Genomic DNA, 18,819 nt, shown 5'->3' on the forward strand with positions numbered 1-18,819 from the left:
AGCCCGAGAAGAACCTAAAAGAGTTCAGAGGTCTGGTAAAACAAATCATTTATAACTAACCAAAACACAGAAAAATTAGGCTTTAAGTGACTATGAAAGGTGGGGGGGAAGACAAGAAATCACAGTCGTAAGGAACACAGACCCCATACTACAGCCTGAACTTCGATATTTTCTTGATATCTTACTGGTAACAGCAATTTGAAAGTTCCAAACCTTTCCTAACTTCTATTTTACACTTATCATTCAAGTTCAGAGATTTATTTAAAAATGTAACATCTATAATGGTAGCAATGCTTAAAAAAAAAATGTAAGTGATAGGTACAGAAGTCTGGTAAGTTGGGGTGTTACCTACTATTGAGGCAACTGTTAACTTTTTTCTTGGAAAGCTGTGCTATTTGTTGTCAAATAAGTTTTTTTTTTTTCAAAACAAACAAGTAAAGCAGTCATCCTACACTTTAATCACTAGTAAAATGATAATATATTAATAGTGGCCAGTCCTACTTTAAGGCTTATTCAAGTACCAGATTTTAATTCTAGGGTACGGAAGGCTACATAATAATTTCTCTGACAAAATACCATAAATGGAATGGATTACTTTAGGTGAGGGAAAGAGAAAATAATTTACCCGAAGTCTCCTCAAAATCCCCTTTGTCCAAAGCCCCACAAGCCATGAGTAGACGATCAACGATTTCCCAAGGAATCACATCAGAAAGATTTGAAACTTTGACAACAATTTTGTCATTCACTGTTTCTTTACTGGAAAATGAACTCCTTTTCTGTGGCCTGTGCACATCTTTGCTCGACGCATCAAGTCCTTGACCACCTGCTCTGCACGCGGAAGAGGAGCGTGTAGCTTTTAAACTGGCGGTAGCAGCAGCTTTCGCCTTTTGGCAACCTTTTACATTCTTTTCTGCTTTTCTTTTACTATATATTTTCCTTCCAGTACTCCCAGATACGCTCTTGTCATGGTCTGAGTCTTCAAGGCTTGAAAGACTGACGCTCGACAAGCTGATGTTGTCATACTCTTTGTTGTTTGAGCAGCTTCCGTTGCTGGGGTTTGGCAATTGATCACCTTCTAGCCTTTCCTGAGTACTGTACTGGATCAACATTTCATCCTTCAAACTCAAATTCACTTTGCATTTCATAGCTATCTTTTCCAGTTCATGGTATAGAAGTCTGTCAGCTTGCAAGGCATTCTCACCTGGAAATAAAACAAATGTGTAAAGGCAACACATGTGTGTGCACAAAAATTAGCTCTAATATAAATTAAGAATTTTCCAGTCAATATCCAGCAAATTATACAATACTGTCCTAAAACCAAGGGAAATACAAAAAGAACTTATATGCCTCAAAACAATAAATACACATATAACTATTACTACTCCTATTTAGCTTGACTTCTAGACATTTTGCCACTCATGAAGTAGTACAAAAAGCTAATTGCTGAAAACACTTCTTAGTATCATGGCAAAGTTGGAAACCTTTCGGAACAAACAATCCAGACCTCACCATCAAAATTTATGTACGTCATGTACAAAAACAAGGTGAACAAAATTCAAGTACAACTGACTGACTTTTAAAGTACATATGCAAATTGACTCAAAATGCAATGCAAAACACTCAAGTGTTCAATGAATGACTTATTGTTTTATGAAAGTTTGGTTACTCAGTACATTCCAATAATGGTGCTTGACAGCTGGTTTAAAATGAACTTACTTGAATTTTCAGCATAGTTTCCAAGGTCCTTCACTTCTAAGGGATTTCCACCTAGTATCACTGCACTAAACATTTGTTTTGCTCTCAGTGCAACATCATGGCTTAGGAACTTGACACAACAATACTCTGCAATAAATGAATTGAATTGAATATATAATTTAGGCAAAAGTCCAAGCACTGGGACCTTTGAAGTTATTCAGTGCTGAATCGGAAACTGACAGTAAAAGATCTGAAAGGTGTAACAGGAGGAAAACCTCACAGTTGCACTATGAATCAGTTGTTAGGAGATGAAAATCAAATGGAAGAAAGAGAATATGAAGGACTACAGTGAAAAGAATGAAAGGGGTTGCAGCTAGGGGCCGAAGGCACGCTGCAGAGAACCCTAAGTAATGCCTACAGTGCACCACACGAGTTGCACTGACGGCACTACCCCCTACAGGGTACTTTGCAATAATGAAATCCTGTATAAAAAACACAAAGGAACAAACTAATTGAGCAAAATAAAATAAAGCCTTTGCAAGAGAATCTATACTACTTTTCTCTTATTTCTAAACAATGAAAATGCTCATAATGAGGTCAAAAAGAAATTAAAAATAAATAACTTACGCTACATTTCAAATAAATTAAGATTTTATTACCTCAGTTACTTTATTACAATTGTGAAGGACTTCTGTGAAAAATACATTACCTGCAGGTTTCCCAAGAATATTCGTTGGGCGTTGCATGGAATGGACAGGTCCACAAGCTCCCAAAAGGACCTTCAAATCTTCATCCTTTATGCTTCTATGTATGTTTGTCAATACAAATCCGTATGTTGTCTGATTTGATGGGTCTTTTACGATCAAGGATTCTTCCACTTTTGACGAGCTAGGTTTGGCCAGTGTGCAGTTCTTTTGAAGATTAATCTTTGGTGTAACAACAGCTGTTGGAATTCCCTCATTAAGAGAAACCATCTTTAAAGGTACAGAACCATGATCTTTAACTGCCAGAGTATATTTCCCAGATCCAGATGGAATAGCAGTCGTCACTGAATTGGTTTTTGGAGAGCTATGTGCTTCGGCTACAGTGCCCTTGTGAGAAGAAAGAACATTACCATCCACTTTAGTAGGATGCACAATGCAAGTTGGGGCAGGTATTTTTGCCAGTGTATTTACACTCGATGGAGACCCTGACCTACTTTGCATCACAAGAGCAACCGAGGAAGGTACATGCTTTGAGGTTACATTATGAGTTCCTCCCATTTTTGGGGAACTTGCCCTAGAACAGCTTTCCTTTGCTAAAGGTACTATGTTAGCAGAAGATGTCTGGACTTCTTTTACTGCTTTTGAATTAGAAACCTTCACTGAAGTGTCAACTACGGAAGCATCAGGAACTGCAGTTGAAACTGAACTCGTCATGTTTGTATCTCCAGACACAACTTTATCTCTCACAACGGAAGCTTTACTTATTGGCTCAGAATCAGAGGACACACTGTCCACAGCTGCTCTGGGTTTTCTTTTTGAAGACTGCTTATCCTTAGGTATACTAGCAGGCAAATCCTGTCCATTTGGATAGGTAGGAACAACAGTATTTGGTCTCTGGTTTAATTCTATAGAAGAACTATCATCCTGCACTGCTCCAGTGCATGGCCTGGCTTGGGATGTATCATCTGTTGGTGATGCCACAGTTCCATCAGGAGCTTTCTGGTTAGAAGAGGACAAGATCGTATCTTTGTCTTTGTCAGTGGCTTCTGGTACTGAAGGTATTTTGGAGGAACCTTTATCTAAGGGTACAGACTCTACTGCAATAGCACTTTCTCCAGTATTGCCAAGTGTGTTAGGAGAGACTACATATGCCCCACATTTTTCTGAAGACACTGTAACATTTTCAGACGCCTCCAAAGGCAATTTTTTAGGAGACAAGTTGGAGGTCACCTCTGGTTTTTCAAGTGAAACTTTAGACAAAGACAATTTACTTGGATTACAGAGTTTCTCAGGAGTCAATTTATTTGGCACTGGTTTTTCAGGGGGTGTTTCACTTGGATTACAGAGTTTCTCAGGAGTCAATTTATTTGGCACTGGTTTTTCAGGGGGTGTTTCACAAGTTTCTGTTATGACTGAGGCATTTTCTTGCGAAGCAACGCAAGTAGCAGCCTCATTTTCAACACTTACAGTATTAGAACTTCTTCCAGGGCTTTTACCTGATGTCTTAATCGTTGAACAAAACATAATTTTTTCAATGTTTTTATTTGGTTTACTTGACTGAACAGCATTAGTTTCGCACACTTGTTTTCTACCCAAGGCATTTTCACAAGTCTTCAGACTAGATAAAGACACACTATGTTCCTTTTCATTATCAAGTGGATGAGGCTCTTGAACTGTACTTGATGACTTCAATACATTTTTACGCTTCTCTTCCAATGGTGGCCTTTCGGTTACACTTGATGTCTTACCACTTACATCCCTTGAATCTTTCATTCCACTAGTGCCATGTGTGCTTTCAACAGTATTTATAACATCTTTATTCAATGCTTGATTAGAAGTTTTTGGCTGTATGATTGGTGGTTCATTAGGTTTCCTTTTGGCAGTTATAGGAGATACAGAACCTAGTGCTTTGTGAGAAATATCAGAGGACACACCTCTGTTAGCAGCAGTTGTACATGATGAATGTTCATGACTAGTTCCACTCACAGTTGTAACAGGTTGGGTGCTCACTATTCCACCACTTTTTGACTGATTCATATTAACAACTGCATTCCCAGTACCACCACCTGGTGTGGTTGATGCTGCACTTGACGGACCATCAGTGCCAGTGACTCTCTCTGAACAACTTCCAACTTGTGAGGTACTAGGAGATAAAACTCTCAGAGGGGCTAAATCTTGAGGGGCTTTGGCTGTTCTGTTTGCTTTCTCCGATGAACTGGCCACAGGAACATTGCTTGCAGGATGCAGAACAGGGCCAGCTGTCTGTTGTACTTTAGCTTGAGCAGTTGCTTTTGCTTGCGGCTGCCTTGCTGAAGCATTAGCCACTTCTTTCTCAGAAGGGGCTTCAGTTTGCTTTGGGTTAACAGGGTGCACAGCAAACGGCCCCAAAGATGAATGGGAATATTCACCTGTAAATTTACGAAATTAAATATGAGGATATGTTGTATTTTGAGATCAAAATAGTTTATATTTACTTGTCAAAACTGAAAAAGTTGTAGAAAAACGCAGAATCTTAAGATTCTAATTAAAAAGTAATGAATAGCATCTAAAACAATTTTACTTCTACAAAAATCTTGACTGGAGTTATTTCTTCACTTCAGTTTTATAATAATCATGTAAACTGGAAACAAAAAGTGAATAAAAAAAATAGAGCAATCAAGTTCCTAAATGGTTTTTTAACTACAGACTAACAGGAACACCATTTTGACAAGTTACAAAGACTGCTTGGACACAAGGGTTTCACGTTTTGAAGTGCCACTCAAAATCTTACTGTAGCAGCATGCAAGTAGGCCACTGAGAATTCACTTTTAAACTACAGTACAGGCAGTCCCCAGTTTACGATGGGTCCGGCTTACGACGTTCCGAGGTTACGACGCTTTTCAAATATATTCGTCAGAAATTATTTCCCGGTTTACGACGCATGTTCCAAGGTTACGACGCTTTGTACGCCGATCTGACGGAAGAAATACGGCTCCAAAACGGCAGAATAATCATAATTTGGAGTTTTTTTTATGAAAAGCTTGATAAAAATGTAGTTTACATAATTTTCTATACACCCAAAGCATTAAAAGTATGGTTTTCTTAGGATTTTTGACGATTTTTGCCGATATTTCGGTTTACGAAGCGGTGTAAAAACGGAACCCCCGTCGTAAACCGGGAACTGTCTGTATATGTTTTGGGCCAACAAAAATTGATGTTTTGATATGAGCAGATTAAATGGTTTGTATAACACAAATGAAAAGTTTTAAAAACTATTTCTATATAATGGAACCTAACAACACCTTTAAATGAACTAACTATGACATCAGAGAGAGAGAGAGAGAGAGAGAGAGAGAGAGAGAGAGAGAGAGAGAGAGAGAGAGAGAGAGAGAGAGAGAGAGATTTCTTACCTCCTGTTAACGCTATTTTCTTTATCATTTCTGTAACTACGTTTCTCCAGAGAGAGAGAGATTTCTTACCTCCTGTTAACGCTATTTTCTTTATCATTTCTGTAACTACGTTTCTCCACCGAGTCACTTGGATTGAGTTCCCTTTAACTGTATTGTCATCGTGGACAGGGACTATGCAGCGTACATTTTGATTGTGGTAGTATTTCACAAGCAGATCATGGATGACACACTGGGAAGTATTTTCCAACATAAAATTTTTCCACGCTTTGCTCAAGTATTTAGCGCATCGCACCCAGCAAAGATACGTGCCTTGTAATAATGCCACGTCTGGCCCAAGCCTTTTCAAAGCATGGATGCGATCATGTGCTGTGGCTGGTTGGACGATCATTCCATGAAGTGGTGCAATTGGCGCAAAGCATACAAGTGACCCTGGTGTTAATTCTTTTACAAGGTTCATTGCAAAACTTACACCATTAGCTAATACTTCATTAACCATACTTACAATTCTTAGTTTTTGGACCATGAAGGGGAAATTCACATCGGCTTTTAATACGTCATATTCAAATGGATTTCGACACCGAGCATTGCTGCAAGGAGTGTCTAGGCTAGACTTTTTTGTCAGTAATGATATATCCATCAAGATGATCCATGCTGTACGAAATGGCACATTTTTCTGATATGCAGTGCACCTCTTAATGCACTCTTCACTAAAGTCTACATTTTCATAAATAAATGTTAATGGAAACTGATTCTGTAAGCTTTCAATGCGTGCACACAAATTTTTTGAACCTATCACAACGATGTGCTCAATTTTACTCACATTGGTGCTTGACATCCCTTCAGAGTTTTGCTTCTCTTTTCCTGTGTTGAACAAAGCAGGACTGGAGATCTGAGCAGTCTCAACGCCTTTCAAAGACATTGTATTAAATGCCTTGAACATGTCATTTTTTTCTGTGTTTGACACTAGGGGAACTTTCTGACCACTTGGAACTGCCCTGATAGACTGCCTATTAGGTGGCTTGGGTAAGGTATTTTCCCCTATGGTCTGACCACTTTGAACTTCAATGATGGACTGCTTATTAGGTGGATTGGGCGAGGTATTTTCTCTAATGGTCTGACCACCTTGAACTTCACTGATGGACTGCTCATTTGGTGGCTTGGGTAAGGTATTTTCTCTTGTAGTCTGACCACTTTGAACTTCACTGATGGACTGCCTATTAGGTAGCTTAGGTAAGGTATTTTCTCTTGTAGTCTGACCACTTTGAACTTCACTGATGGACTGACTACTGGGTGGCTTGGGTAAGGTATTTTTGCCTATGGTCTGATCACTTTGAACTTCACTTATGGACTGCCCATTTGGTGGTTTGAGCAAGGTATTTTCTCCTATGGTCTGATCACGTTGAGCTTCACTGATGGACTGCCTATTGGGTGGCTTGGGTAAGCTAATTTCTCCTGTGGTCGGACCACTCTGAACTGCACTGATGGACTGTTTGTTAGGTGGCTTAGGTAAGGTATTTTCTCTTGTAGTCTGACCACTTTGAACTGCACTGATGGACTGCCTATTGGGTGGCTTGGGTAAGGTATTTTCTCCTATGGTCTGACCACTCTGAACTGCACTGATGGACTGTTTGTTAGGTGGCTTAGGTAAGGTATTTTCTCTTGTAGTCTGACCACTTTGAACTGCAATGATGGACTGACTATTGGGTGGCTTGGGTAAGGTATTTTCTCCAATGTTCTGACCACTTTGAACTTCACCGCTGGACTGTTTGTTAGGTGGCTTAGGTAAGGTATTTTCTCTTGTAGTCTGACCACTTTGAACTGCAATGATGGACTGACTATTGGGTGGCTTGGGTAAGGTATTTTCTCCAATGTTCTGACCACTTTGAACTTCACTGCTGGACTGTTTGTTAGGTGGCTTGGGTAAAGTATTTTTTCCTATGGTCTGACCACTTAGAACTTCACTGATGGACTGTCTATTGGGTGGCTTGGGTAAGGTATTTTCTTTTATGGTCTGACCACTTTGAACTGCAGGTGGCTTAGTTACGGTATTTTTTCCTGTAGTCTGACCACTTTGAACTGCACTGACGGACTGTCTATTACGAGGCCTAGGTAGGGTATTTTTTCCCACGGTCTGACCACTTTGAAATTCACTGATGGACTGCCTATTCGGTGGCTTGCGCAAGATATTTTTTCCTTTGTCAGACTGTGTGGAAATGGACTCAGGATCAATTTGAACAGCGCACAGAGATTCCCTAATAAATTCCTTGAGCATGTCCTTCCATATTTCAACAGCGTAAGTGTAATCCTCATTATCTGCTATAGGCACTACGTTCTGTCCCTGATTTTCCATTTGGTACTTAGTAATTACAGACAATGATGGAAGAGCACTCAACTTCCCCGTGACTAAACTCTTCCACACTTCACAAAACTGATTGTAGTACTCCCTTAATACAATCAGTACTTCAGCATCGGCACAAAATGCACTGTTCCTTTCACAGACCCTGTGGAGTAACGTGTGCGACTTGAACATTTCTTTAACCACCACAACAGCACGTATTGGAGGTACAAAAAGAACAAAAGCGTCAGGACCCAACTCTTCCTGTAACACTTGATCGAGTGTACTGGCTTTCTGCAACATATCTTGGTTGTGATTCATCATATATTCCTCTGATGGCAATCCACTGCGTCCAAGGGTTACCACATGAAGGGGCCTAGCACAACGCTTGCATGACGGATGCTGGTAAAACTCCGTGAGGCTGTAAATCCCTACAGGCAGCAACCAGAGAACCTTCTTGTTTTTTTCATAGTGATGCTGTTTTATCAAGCTTGGGATCTGACTGAAACTCAACTGCTCAGCACCAATTACAGTAACCTAGAGGAAAGAGAGAAATTTAAATTCCTTAAAATAATAATGCTGCTACGTGCATATGCCAACAAGCAGGCACTTACTGCCCTTTTCTAGCCTTAACTTAAAAAAAAACAAATAAAAGAGAGAGACTTGCCCCTTTAAGAGAGAGAGAGAGAGAGAAGTTCTGAGAGAGAGAGAGAGAGAGAGAGAGAGAGAGAGAGAGAGAGAGAGAGAGAGAGAGAGAGAGAGATGCACAAGAAATGACCTCCATTGTTTAAGAATAAAGGACACAGGTGGTTGTAAAAACTGTCAAGCTGGGCAGATGTAGGTCAGGAATGACTGAAATTAGTAATGGGTGTTGCTGGGAAGTGGAGGAGGAGGCTAGATAAACAAGAATTTATGATATAGTTATGTGAAACACAAAAGTACAGAGAAAAAGCTTTATGTGGTAGACAAGACACTCCCCCCCCCAAAAAAAAAAAACAAAGCTTAAGACAGAACTGGTGTGAGACTATATAAAGGATATTGATGACATATGGTGTGGATGGAAATGTGTTGAGTGCAATTAGATGTGATGACATTGAAAGACAAGTATAAACTTCAAACTGAATGAATGAATGAAGACATTTTAACTCTACATATAGGAAAAAATGGAACTGGAGTTATGCATTTCCAACATAAACAGCATGCATACTAGAACACCTTCCCACTGTCTCAAATACTGGATCTTCAATCAGATGTTGATGTGTTCATCTAAGCTCTCCTGCACTTAAATCCTTTGATTTCTACATATTTTGTAACTTAATAATCAAAGTACCACATTCAGTTACCATAAGCAATACGGCCAAATCTTTTCCTGACAATGCCTTTATCATCAGTTTCACAGACTTAAAAACTCCAAAGGTTTCAACTTACACGAGACGACTGAAAGTCCTGAAGAATGTGACGATACAACGTATTGACAACAATTACCACGTGATCAAACTGGTGGTTCTCAGCTTTACTACAAGATGACCTGTCAATAAATTGGGATCTGAAATTAACTTTCCCCTTAACATAAAACTATATAATTCTTTATACTGGATCTATGATGAAATACTATCTAATAGGCAATGATTAATATAACAAGGACATATAAAGTTACCCTAACTTGTAAACAAGAGGGCGGATGCCCGTCGCATATTCTCTTTCTTGCAGGTTAATTGACGTTGGAAAACTGGGTTCAGCCCTAAGGGAAAGTGCCCTCTTATCTTTGAGTCCATTATACTCCATCATTTTATAATGTTAATCATTACGACAGAAAAGACCAACTAAAATAGAAGAGAATTCTTTGATATTAGTTTGGTCAAAACAAAACAAAAAAAGGACGAAACAGCGACTCCAAAAATAGGTTTTTGATGTGTGTGTGTGTGTGTGTGTGTGTGTGTGTGTGTGTGTGTGTGTGTGTGTGTGTAAAAAAAAAAAAAAAAAAAAAAAAAAAAATATCTCCATATCGGGTGATAGAGTTTAGTAGACTCTTAAAACAAAAATGTAATATCACAGGATTAGGATTTGTGTGGACCAAATATTAAAAATAAATAAATAAAATAAATAAGAGCAGAGGATTGGGGTTTGTGTGTAGACCACTCTCCTCTGCCACACCAAATTTAGCCTTCTATATTGTACAAGTCAAAGTTTATCTGATGCCATTTTTCATTTTCTAACTCATACGTTTGTCTGCGTTCCCTTGCTGTGGTAGTACGTTTTTATTCACCTGCATCTTTTTACATTTTCAAAAAAGTTTGCCCTAATAATTATGATGGGCATGAATCTCTGTTCCTTATCACTTTTTATATACAAAATTCACATACTGTAAAGTACACCCAATATAATCTGTTGCCTTCTTTCTGCATTTTTTCTTTTCCCAAGTAAACTCGTCCTTTGTTTCTGACACCTCTCATGATCTACTACCAAGTCAACACCAAAAACACACAACGATTTCCATTTTTCTTTAATTTTACGACCACTCATATTCCTGTGACTTATCACCCAAAACATCAAGTACAATGTGGAGTACAGTATTCAGTTATTCATTATCATCACTCAATACTTCCCGTACGTCCTGGTCCGTTACAAATCCAAATGAATGCAGTGCTGCAGAACCACCCGCCCAACCAAGTACTTGTGCTTCACTGGCATCACCTGAGCCACGTGGTCTGACGCACCACAGTTCAGTCTGCATGTGTATCAGAAGCAAATCGAGTCTCAACAATATATGAAGTCAATGTACAGTATTCTGAGCATCCTATATATGACTTACCTTTATAAGCTGCCTAATAGTAATAATTTAAATAAATATTAATGATAAAGTATTAGAGTTAACAGACAAAGACTGGAAAAATAAAATACCCTTTCGTACAATACTTTTTTAACACTTAATGGAAGGGAATCGTCATACGAGTATTAATACTATGTGCTATTCGGTTTGGATAAATTTAGTGGGAAGTATGTTCACAGCACTTAAATGGTCCATAAATGACTAACGGCAACTATTTGGCTGATCTCGGGAGATCAGTAAGCCTTGAGATTTCAGAGGGGAATGTATTGCATCTCTACCACTCAAGGACATCTTTTGATTTATCTGTTCATAAATATACCAAGGGACTGCTGTTGGTTTTTTAGCTCTCATCTTTATGATACATCAGCTATAACTGTAATTTTGCAAATAAAAGTGCAAAGAAATATCAGAAAACACATGTATACCTCACAAAATGCTACTGCATCTCCCCATCTCAGTAAATCTCTAAATATTTTACAACAAATATACTCAGAATTTGTTACTGATTACAGGTCTTATCTGTTATGATATTGTGTGAGCTGTTGTTATAATTTTACAAAATAAAATAAAATATTAGAAAAAACATGCATAACTTGGTAAAATTAACATATTTTTACGAGTGTCTTGTAAAAGAGGCCCTACACATGGTTGTGAATAGTCACTTTCAACTTCCTGTGGAAGGTAGGAAAAACTTTTACAATTTTTTTTTCTTACATCATTGGCATTTGCATATCTTCCTCTTTCCAATGATGTGTTTTTCTTAAACTGGCCAACCTTAAAGTTTGCCCGGTCTGGGGGTGTGCTTGATATATATTTAGCCCGTCCCTTAAGGGTTAAATGACTTGAACACAAAGCTGTGAAGTATAAAGCAAGATGAATAAAAAATATATGGAGGAAAAAGGGGCCATAAGGAAAATACAAAACCGTCTCACGCATACTACGGAAGGAGGGAGTCCACCTCGTAACTTACTACAGAAGCATGAAAACCAGCCATTTCGTTATGAAGAACACAGCAACCCCTGCGGTGCCCTTGGAAAGTAGCGCTGTCTATAAATTTACAAGCCTGGTGGATGTATGCCACAATTCATGTTTAAGGATGATGGCTACTGTGCACTCCAAGTTACTCTCCTGCTACCTGTTATCAGTACAGCACTGTAACGAGCACCAAAACAGACCTGATTATGAGGAACTGACTTCGGTCATGAAGGTCGTGTACAGCAACAGCTTATAACTGTAACTTCTAAAAGTTTGATACATCATGTGCAAGACATGGTATCACCTATGAAACTGAATAAATCTTTACCACCATAAAGAGAAACCTGCTTGATTCTCCAGTGAGAGAGAGAGAGAGAGAGAGAGAGAGAGAGAGAGAGAGAGAGAGAGAGAGAGAGAGAGAGAGAGTGTGTGTGTGACAACACTCGGGCCAGCCCTAGGAGAGCTGTTAACAGCTCAGTGGTCTGGTTAAACTAAGATATACTTAATTTCACCATCCAAATTCAAGAGGGGATAGAACGTGAGAAATGCACCTGCACCAAACGACAACAAGAGGGGAAGAGAGACAGAGAGAGAGAGAGACCCAAGACCAGTTGCCAAAGCCATGCCTAAGCAAGCCATCATACCAGTAAGTGCACTCCAGCAGAAACCAGAATTCCTCAACCAACATAACTAAAGATCTCAATACCTGAAGCGTCTGACACAACTGACCACTCAGAATGAAGACAGCACAGTTCTCTGCTAACTCTGGTCTGACGACCCAGCCATGACTATTTGTACCCTTCTGCACAGTATTCATCCCATTTTGTGACTGAGGATGATCCCATAAGTGTGAGCTGAAACATAACAGGTATTAAGTAGCCATTGCAGCAGTGAAATTATTACCCAAAAACAAAGACGACTATAAACTCAATGCTGCTTAATAAATTGCTTTCAATAAAACTCTCCTCAGAGAAGGACTACTCCTGAATAATAATATAATGATAATAATAATCTATAATAAAATACGAGTGGATCTTTCTTGTTTGTCTGCCCTGGGTGGGGGAGCAGGGTAGGGGAGACATGACACATCCACCCTCCTCCTGCAAACCTGTTTGTCTGCCCCGGGTTGGGGTGGGATGGTAGGGAAGACATGACGTGCAGCGCCGGGTTCCAGCGCACCATAGCGTGCGCAATTAAGCTTGTAAAAGAATAAATGTAAGTTTACAATGAAAAAATTTCAACAATGTACTAGTACAATGAAACAAAAAACATAAAAAATGTTACATGGACAAAAATACAGAACCTAAATCCCCTGGGTAATAGCTCTGACACTCACAAGCACTGCAACTGCCAAGACGGAGATTACCTGGAAGTAACCTCATAACCAAAAGGCGTTTGTCCTGGCTCTCAAAATGCCAATGCACGTGGATGGACTAATAAAATCACTGCATATATCTCTGAATATCTTTGGATAATATGATTTAAGACCTTGTACAAGAAATCAGATTTTTCAGCTGTCTTCGTGCTAATATTTACTCTGTAAACACTGCACTTCACAAGAGGACTAGCAAACATTTTCACTCTACAAAGGATACCAAAACTACTATTGCTGCTGCTGCAACATACACAATAAGCTCTTGCACGTTCAAATTCACATTACAAACCAATAATATCCTTTTTACAAAAATACTCACTGTATATTGGGCGTAAGTGTAGATGGCCTGGATCTTGAAGTCTCCTCCTGAGAAAATTAAAGGTATCCTATAAAATTTACAAGTTTGAACCAATCATTTTTCATTATATATTATAAAAGTAGTCTCTAAACTAGATACCTAAGGGGTCTAGGCTTCTGATAAAGAAAAAAGGGCCCCCTTTAATATATCCTACACGAACATTTTTAATCACCCCACAGATTACAGAATTCCAACTAATTCCTAAAATAAACTAAATTGTACACGACTTATTCAGCTTCAGACGTTTATCTAAAAATGCATCAGATCTAAATAAGAAGTCTAGGAAAAACCCATCAATGATGTTGCTGGTAAGTTAAGTAGTATGATTAGCTTAGGTCTGCTAAGTGAAGCATTACTGTAATGGCAAACTACTAGAAAAACAGCACACCGCTCCAAATTATGCTAATGAAAAGTTAATAAGACTAATCTAAAGGAAAATTCCAACTCTTCCATCATTTGGATGAATACAGAAGTAGTTATCTGAGAAATTGAGTTCCTTATGAATTAGTTTTCTACAGGTTCTAACTTGCTATGAAAAACACCACAATAATTATTTCCACAATTGCATTTAGGACTGTTGCCAAACATTGACTTGGGTTACAAAAACCCATATAACTGAAGATTTTTTCTCCAGATACTGTTGCCACACTCTTTAGTTATTAAATGAGACTTAGTTTAGCTCTTTACCTCTAATAGTTTTAAAGCAGTAGCCGCTTTTACGGGTGCATACTAAAATACCTTTTTTCTTTTTTAATTGCAGATTTTGCCTCCAGCAGTTAGAAGCAGAATCTAGGTGGAAATAGTTTCTTTCAATCAAATTTTCAGTTAGCTATATGCGGTTTTGTAACCCAAGCCAATATTTGAGCAAAAGTCCCATAATTCTTTCACTGTACATATGTTACAAAAATATCAATTACCAACTTGGTTTTCTCTCTCTCTCTCTCTTGCATCAGGTACTATTATTCTACCTCAAGTTTTGATAATAAAGTTAATATTTGACCAATACCAAGTGCATATATTAGTAATAATAGTATACTGCACATTTACTCATATTTCAACCAATGATATATGATATCCTAGGCTCACACAGCTTATGATGGGTTTATAACTGTGTGAGGTTCTTGTAAATTTTTGTGTAAAACTGTACTGTATATATAACAATATTGCTGTAACATATATCTTGTATAAGCTATGCGCTCACACACACACAGATTTAGATGAAATGATTATCAGATTTTTAATGCGATATAAAATGAACCAGTACAAAACAACCATCCCAGTAAAACCAGCAACAAATACATACACACAATGTGCACATTATAGTTTTCTTTCCATTTCATTAGTCACCATCCTACTTACAAACATTCAGATACGAACAGACAGGGTCACAAATTCAAATTTTGCTCTGCGCACCTATTCTGCTGGTAAGAATATTTGCAAGGAACAAAAGAGGATGAGGAAGAACCTATTCCTTTAACCTCTTCCCGATTATCCCGAGTATTCTAACAATTAACTACCATTTATTCTTAGGCTGCGCCCACACGATCGAACTTTGCTTCTTATCGAGCACAGATCGGTAAAGGTTTTTATGCTGGTGTCCAAATGATGACAATTGAACAGTGTGAGCCTGGTGCTGATGGCAACAAGAGTGACTGATGTAGGAGAAAATGGACTATTATATACATGGCTTCTCACACCCCAAAGTCATGGGCACTGATGATATAACTTTATCAATCTCAAAGCTAAGTCGTGAGATCAGTAAACCTTGGACATGTTTAAATGTAGGGAATAACAGAAATGACAGTTCACTGACTTTGATGAACAACGTAAATTCGTATGTCAGACAACGACTTCTCTAAACCCATCCTCCAATCTCAACTATCAATGCGCAATGCCTCGTTACTTTGATAATCACATGAAAAAACCTGTACAGAACTTTGCCCACTGTTTCTCCGCTTCTTGCGTCACATCGAACAAAGTTCGATCGTGTGGATGCAGCCTTACAATCACAAGAATAATCGTTCATACTCATCAAATATTCCTACTTATTTCTATCTTCCCGATCTAACTGTTCTTTGACGAATTCCCATTTTCTACATTTACCATCCCCATAGGAAACATTTAGCGTGTATTTTTGTTAACAGACGGCAGTATGCACTGTTTACTTTGTGAACTTCCGATGTCAGGTGCTGCTCTTGAGATATTCTCTCCAAGTTTGCAACTTTCAAAGCATGGAAAAATACTAAATTTCGAATGTTGTATGAATCTAAATTTTATTTTACCTTTCTAATGTCCAAACTAATTCTTCATAATGACGCATGATTTAAAAATACAGTGAAAATGGTATATCTATGACTCCTAACTTAACTCGGGAATGTAAACAAAAAAGTTATGCACTATATCTTACAAACCAACTTACGAGCAATTAAAGATAACAAATGGCCGTCAAGAACAAACTCATTCATAAGTAGGGAAGTGACTACTATTCCTTTTCTACTGTTGCATTCTTAATAAGACTCCTCCTTAAAACTTATGAGAAGAGAGAGATTTTCCCAACTAATACACCGGTTCTGGGGTTTCCTCTTGCCTGTACTACAGAGTCTTGGGTCATCATCACATACACAGACCTCAGCACTCACTATCAGATATGGATTTACTTTATCACTAATTAATAACCACTACATTAATCTGAAAATACAGTACAGCCTCACAAACTCTTGCAAACTTTGTAGCTAACCCTTGGAAATCCTCTCCCCACATCAATCAGGATAATTACAAATCCCCAGTGTCCATTCACAACTTTTGAAGTTAATACCAGACAGGGATATCTTCCAACAACATTTGGGCACAAAAAACGTTCTTCAAAGGACTTGGATGACAAAGAGGTATATAGACACTTTTCAGTTATTTTAAACTATAAAAGAATATAAACAAGTAATTCAAGCAACATGAAAACCCTACCTTTTCGTTTTCTTTAATTTGATCTATGGCATCAAATGTCTTTTCCAGCGACGCAGTAATGACTTCAGTCTTGAGCGACTGCCATTTCCTTGTGAGACAACGACCATCAACTTCAGTGTCTGGCAAAAACATGAGATCAGAGCCGACTGTAATCCCAGCAAAGATGTCGTCTACATTCCAGTCACAAAGTCCAAGCTCGTGGGCATCTGACCGAGCCCAGGTATTGAAACGATCCACAGCAAGGGCTAGGGTCCTGCTCTCCTTCTCTAGCGACCCCTTTGGGCGATACCTGGCTTGATGCTTGCATCTCCTGAGGTGTTCCCTTATAGCGTATTCATCGACAGTCTTCAGATTAACGGGAAGCAACGTGCAAAAAATTGACTTTACACTTGTTTATGCTTTCAATCTCCTTTTTTAGAGATAAAGCACAAGAGATGAGCATCTTAGCTAATCCATCCTCCTCATCTGACACTAACTCTATCCTATTTAATGGTGAATGGCAATGGAAAGCCTTGCAATCAGGATCTGCTCTCAACTGAAAAACAGTCTCTATCCCACCAAAGATGACATACAGAGTTCTCTCCCTAGCATAATTTCTGGATTTTATTTCTGCATGAGCATCCTGAAAACGAATATGGGAATTGGAGGTATTCAGGTAAGATACACGAGGCATCTTAATATTGGCCAAGAAATCTTGAGTTTCATCAAATACCAGGGTGATCGCTGTAGGACTAAACTTCAGTTTCTGTAAGAGTAACATACAATATTAGAGGTGACCTTTCAATTTTAACAAAAAACATCCTATATAAAGAAAAGGTAGCAAATATAAAACATCCAACAATGTCTACATTAATATATCTTGAGTTTCTAAAAGTATACAGTATTTTAAAAATTACAACACTTACAGTTATGCATATGGGGAAAATTTTTACATATGAAATTAAGCAACTGTAACTCTTTCTGAGGGTCTTCTCATTCTTTAAAAAAATTACAAGCTTTCAGCTAGTCTGCTTCAGTTTTAACCATCATAGATATCTACATATCAAACTGCTAGCTTTGAATAGACAAAATTTAGGGGTAAAATTTTTATCTTTTCAATTTTTCATCAGAACTCATCAAGGAAACCCTTGATAGTACATGTGTGACAACTTGATTATGGTCAAACTTACTTCACTGCTCCTACTGGATTCCTGCACTGCTGGTACTAAAATGGAGCGTGTATACTCTATGGCACCCTTCAGTGCCTTCTTACGCTCTTCTTGACAAACAGGTGTCAATGAAACCCCATCTGGTTCAAGATCATGATGGAAAATTTTTGAGGATTTTGTTGTAAAAATACTCTCTATATCCCAACCAAGGAAACCTTGAACAGAGGCATCATCTTTGGCCCAAGTATTGTACTTCCTCACAGCATCACCAAGAACTAAGTTCATAGCCGCAAAATACTCTTTAGAATGTAATGGTGCTTTGTGATTACACTGCGTGTAATGATTATCAACTGCGTACTTATCAATGTGATAGAGGCTAGGTGGCAGGAGGCCCGAAAACACTACACGATGTCTTGGTTTGCCTTCTGTTAAACGTTTCCTGAAGAGCAGCGCCCCTGACACAAGTTCTTTCAATATACTGGCTGAGTCAGTCAAGGTTGGGCTAATTCTGTACAGCTTTCGACCGCACCCAACTTTCATACATTCTGGATCCATGCTAAGTTTAACAACTGTCCTGATACCACAGAGAATCATGAAAAGGACATTTTGGTTGGGAGGTAAACCTTCCACTGATGCATGGCCTGAAAAGAAGTCAAAGTTCTTTGAGAAGATACTTGTTACATATGGATACTTGATGCCTTGCAAACAAGAATCTTGATCGTCAAAAATCACCATAATGCGAAGTTCACCAGCCGGTCCCTGAAATAGAAAAATACAATATAGCTTACCGCACCTCTTTTAGTGATTAAATTTGCAGTAAATACTTCAGTTAAAAATGTACAAGAAACCTGAGTAACCAAGGCTCAACCATCAAACAGTTTTATCAAAACTTGCAGTCAAATTTCAGTAGCTTTACAATGCACATTATATAACATTGGAAGTTTCTTTGTAAAAAAAAGGGCCCCAAGTGAAATTCTGCCACTTGTTTTTCCTGTGCTTAATCTTCCACAAATCTCTGGAAAGCATAAAGCGCAGACCACAGCTGGGCA

The 18,819-nt window shown here is 38.4% G+C and overlaps 1 protein-coding gene across 4 annotated transcripts in view; it reads right to left on the bottom strand.

Moving 5' to 3' along the window:
• Window positions 1-17,337, bottom strand: part of LOC136845079 (serine-rich adhesin for platelets-like) — a 33,157-nt gene extending 15,820 nt beyond the window's left edge. For 2 of the 4 annotated variants that reach the window (XM_067114911.1, XM_067114909.1), the window contains exons 1-7: window positions 16,623-17,337; window positions 13,623-13,669; window positions 9,552-9,651; window positions 5,858-8,660; window positions 2,405-4,807; window positions 1,717-1,842; window positions 626-1,201 (exon numbers count right to left, since the gene is read on the bottom strand). In XM_067114911.1, the coding sequence (XP_066971012.1) occupies window positions 626-1,201; window positions 1,717-1,842; window positions 2,405-4,807; window positions 5,858-8,660; window positions 9,552-9,651; window positions 13,623-13,669; window positions 16,623-16,754 (6,187 nt within the window). In that variant the 5' untranslated portion in view covers window positions 16,755-17,337. Of the gene's footprint in view, window positions 1-625; window positions 1,202-1,716; window positions 1,843-2,404; window positions 4,808-5,788; window positions 8,661-9,551; window positions 9,652-13,622; window positions 13,670-16,622 lie in introns of all 4 variants that reach the window. The other 2 variants (XM_067114908.1, XM_067114907.1) reach the window with 1 other exon arrangement.
• Between the last annotated feature and the right edge of the window lie 1,482 nt (window positions 17,338-18,819).

Source organism: Macrobrachium rosenbergii, chromosome 13 (genome assembly GCF_040412425.1).
Source record: "Macrobrachium rosenbergii isolate ZJJX-2024 chromosome 13, ASM4041242v1, whole genome shotgun sequence".
In the NCBI taxonomy this organism is placed as follows: Eukaryota; Metazoa; Arthropoda; class Malacostraca; order Decapoda; family Palaemonidae; genus Macrobrachium; species Macrobrachium rosenbergii.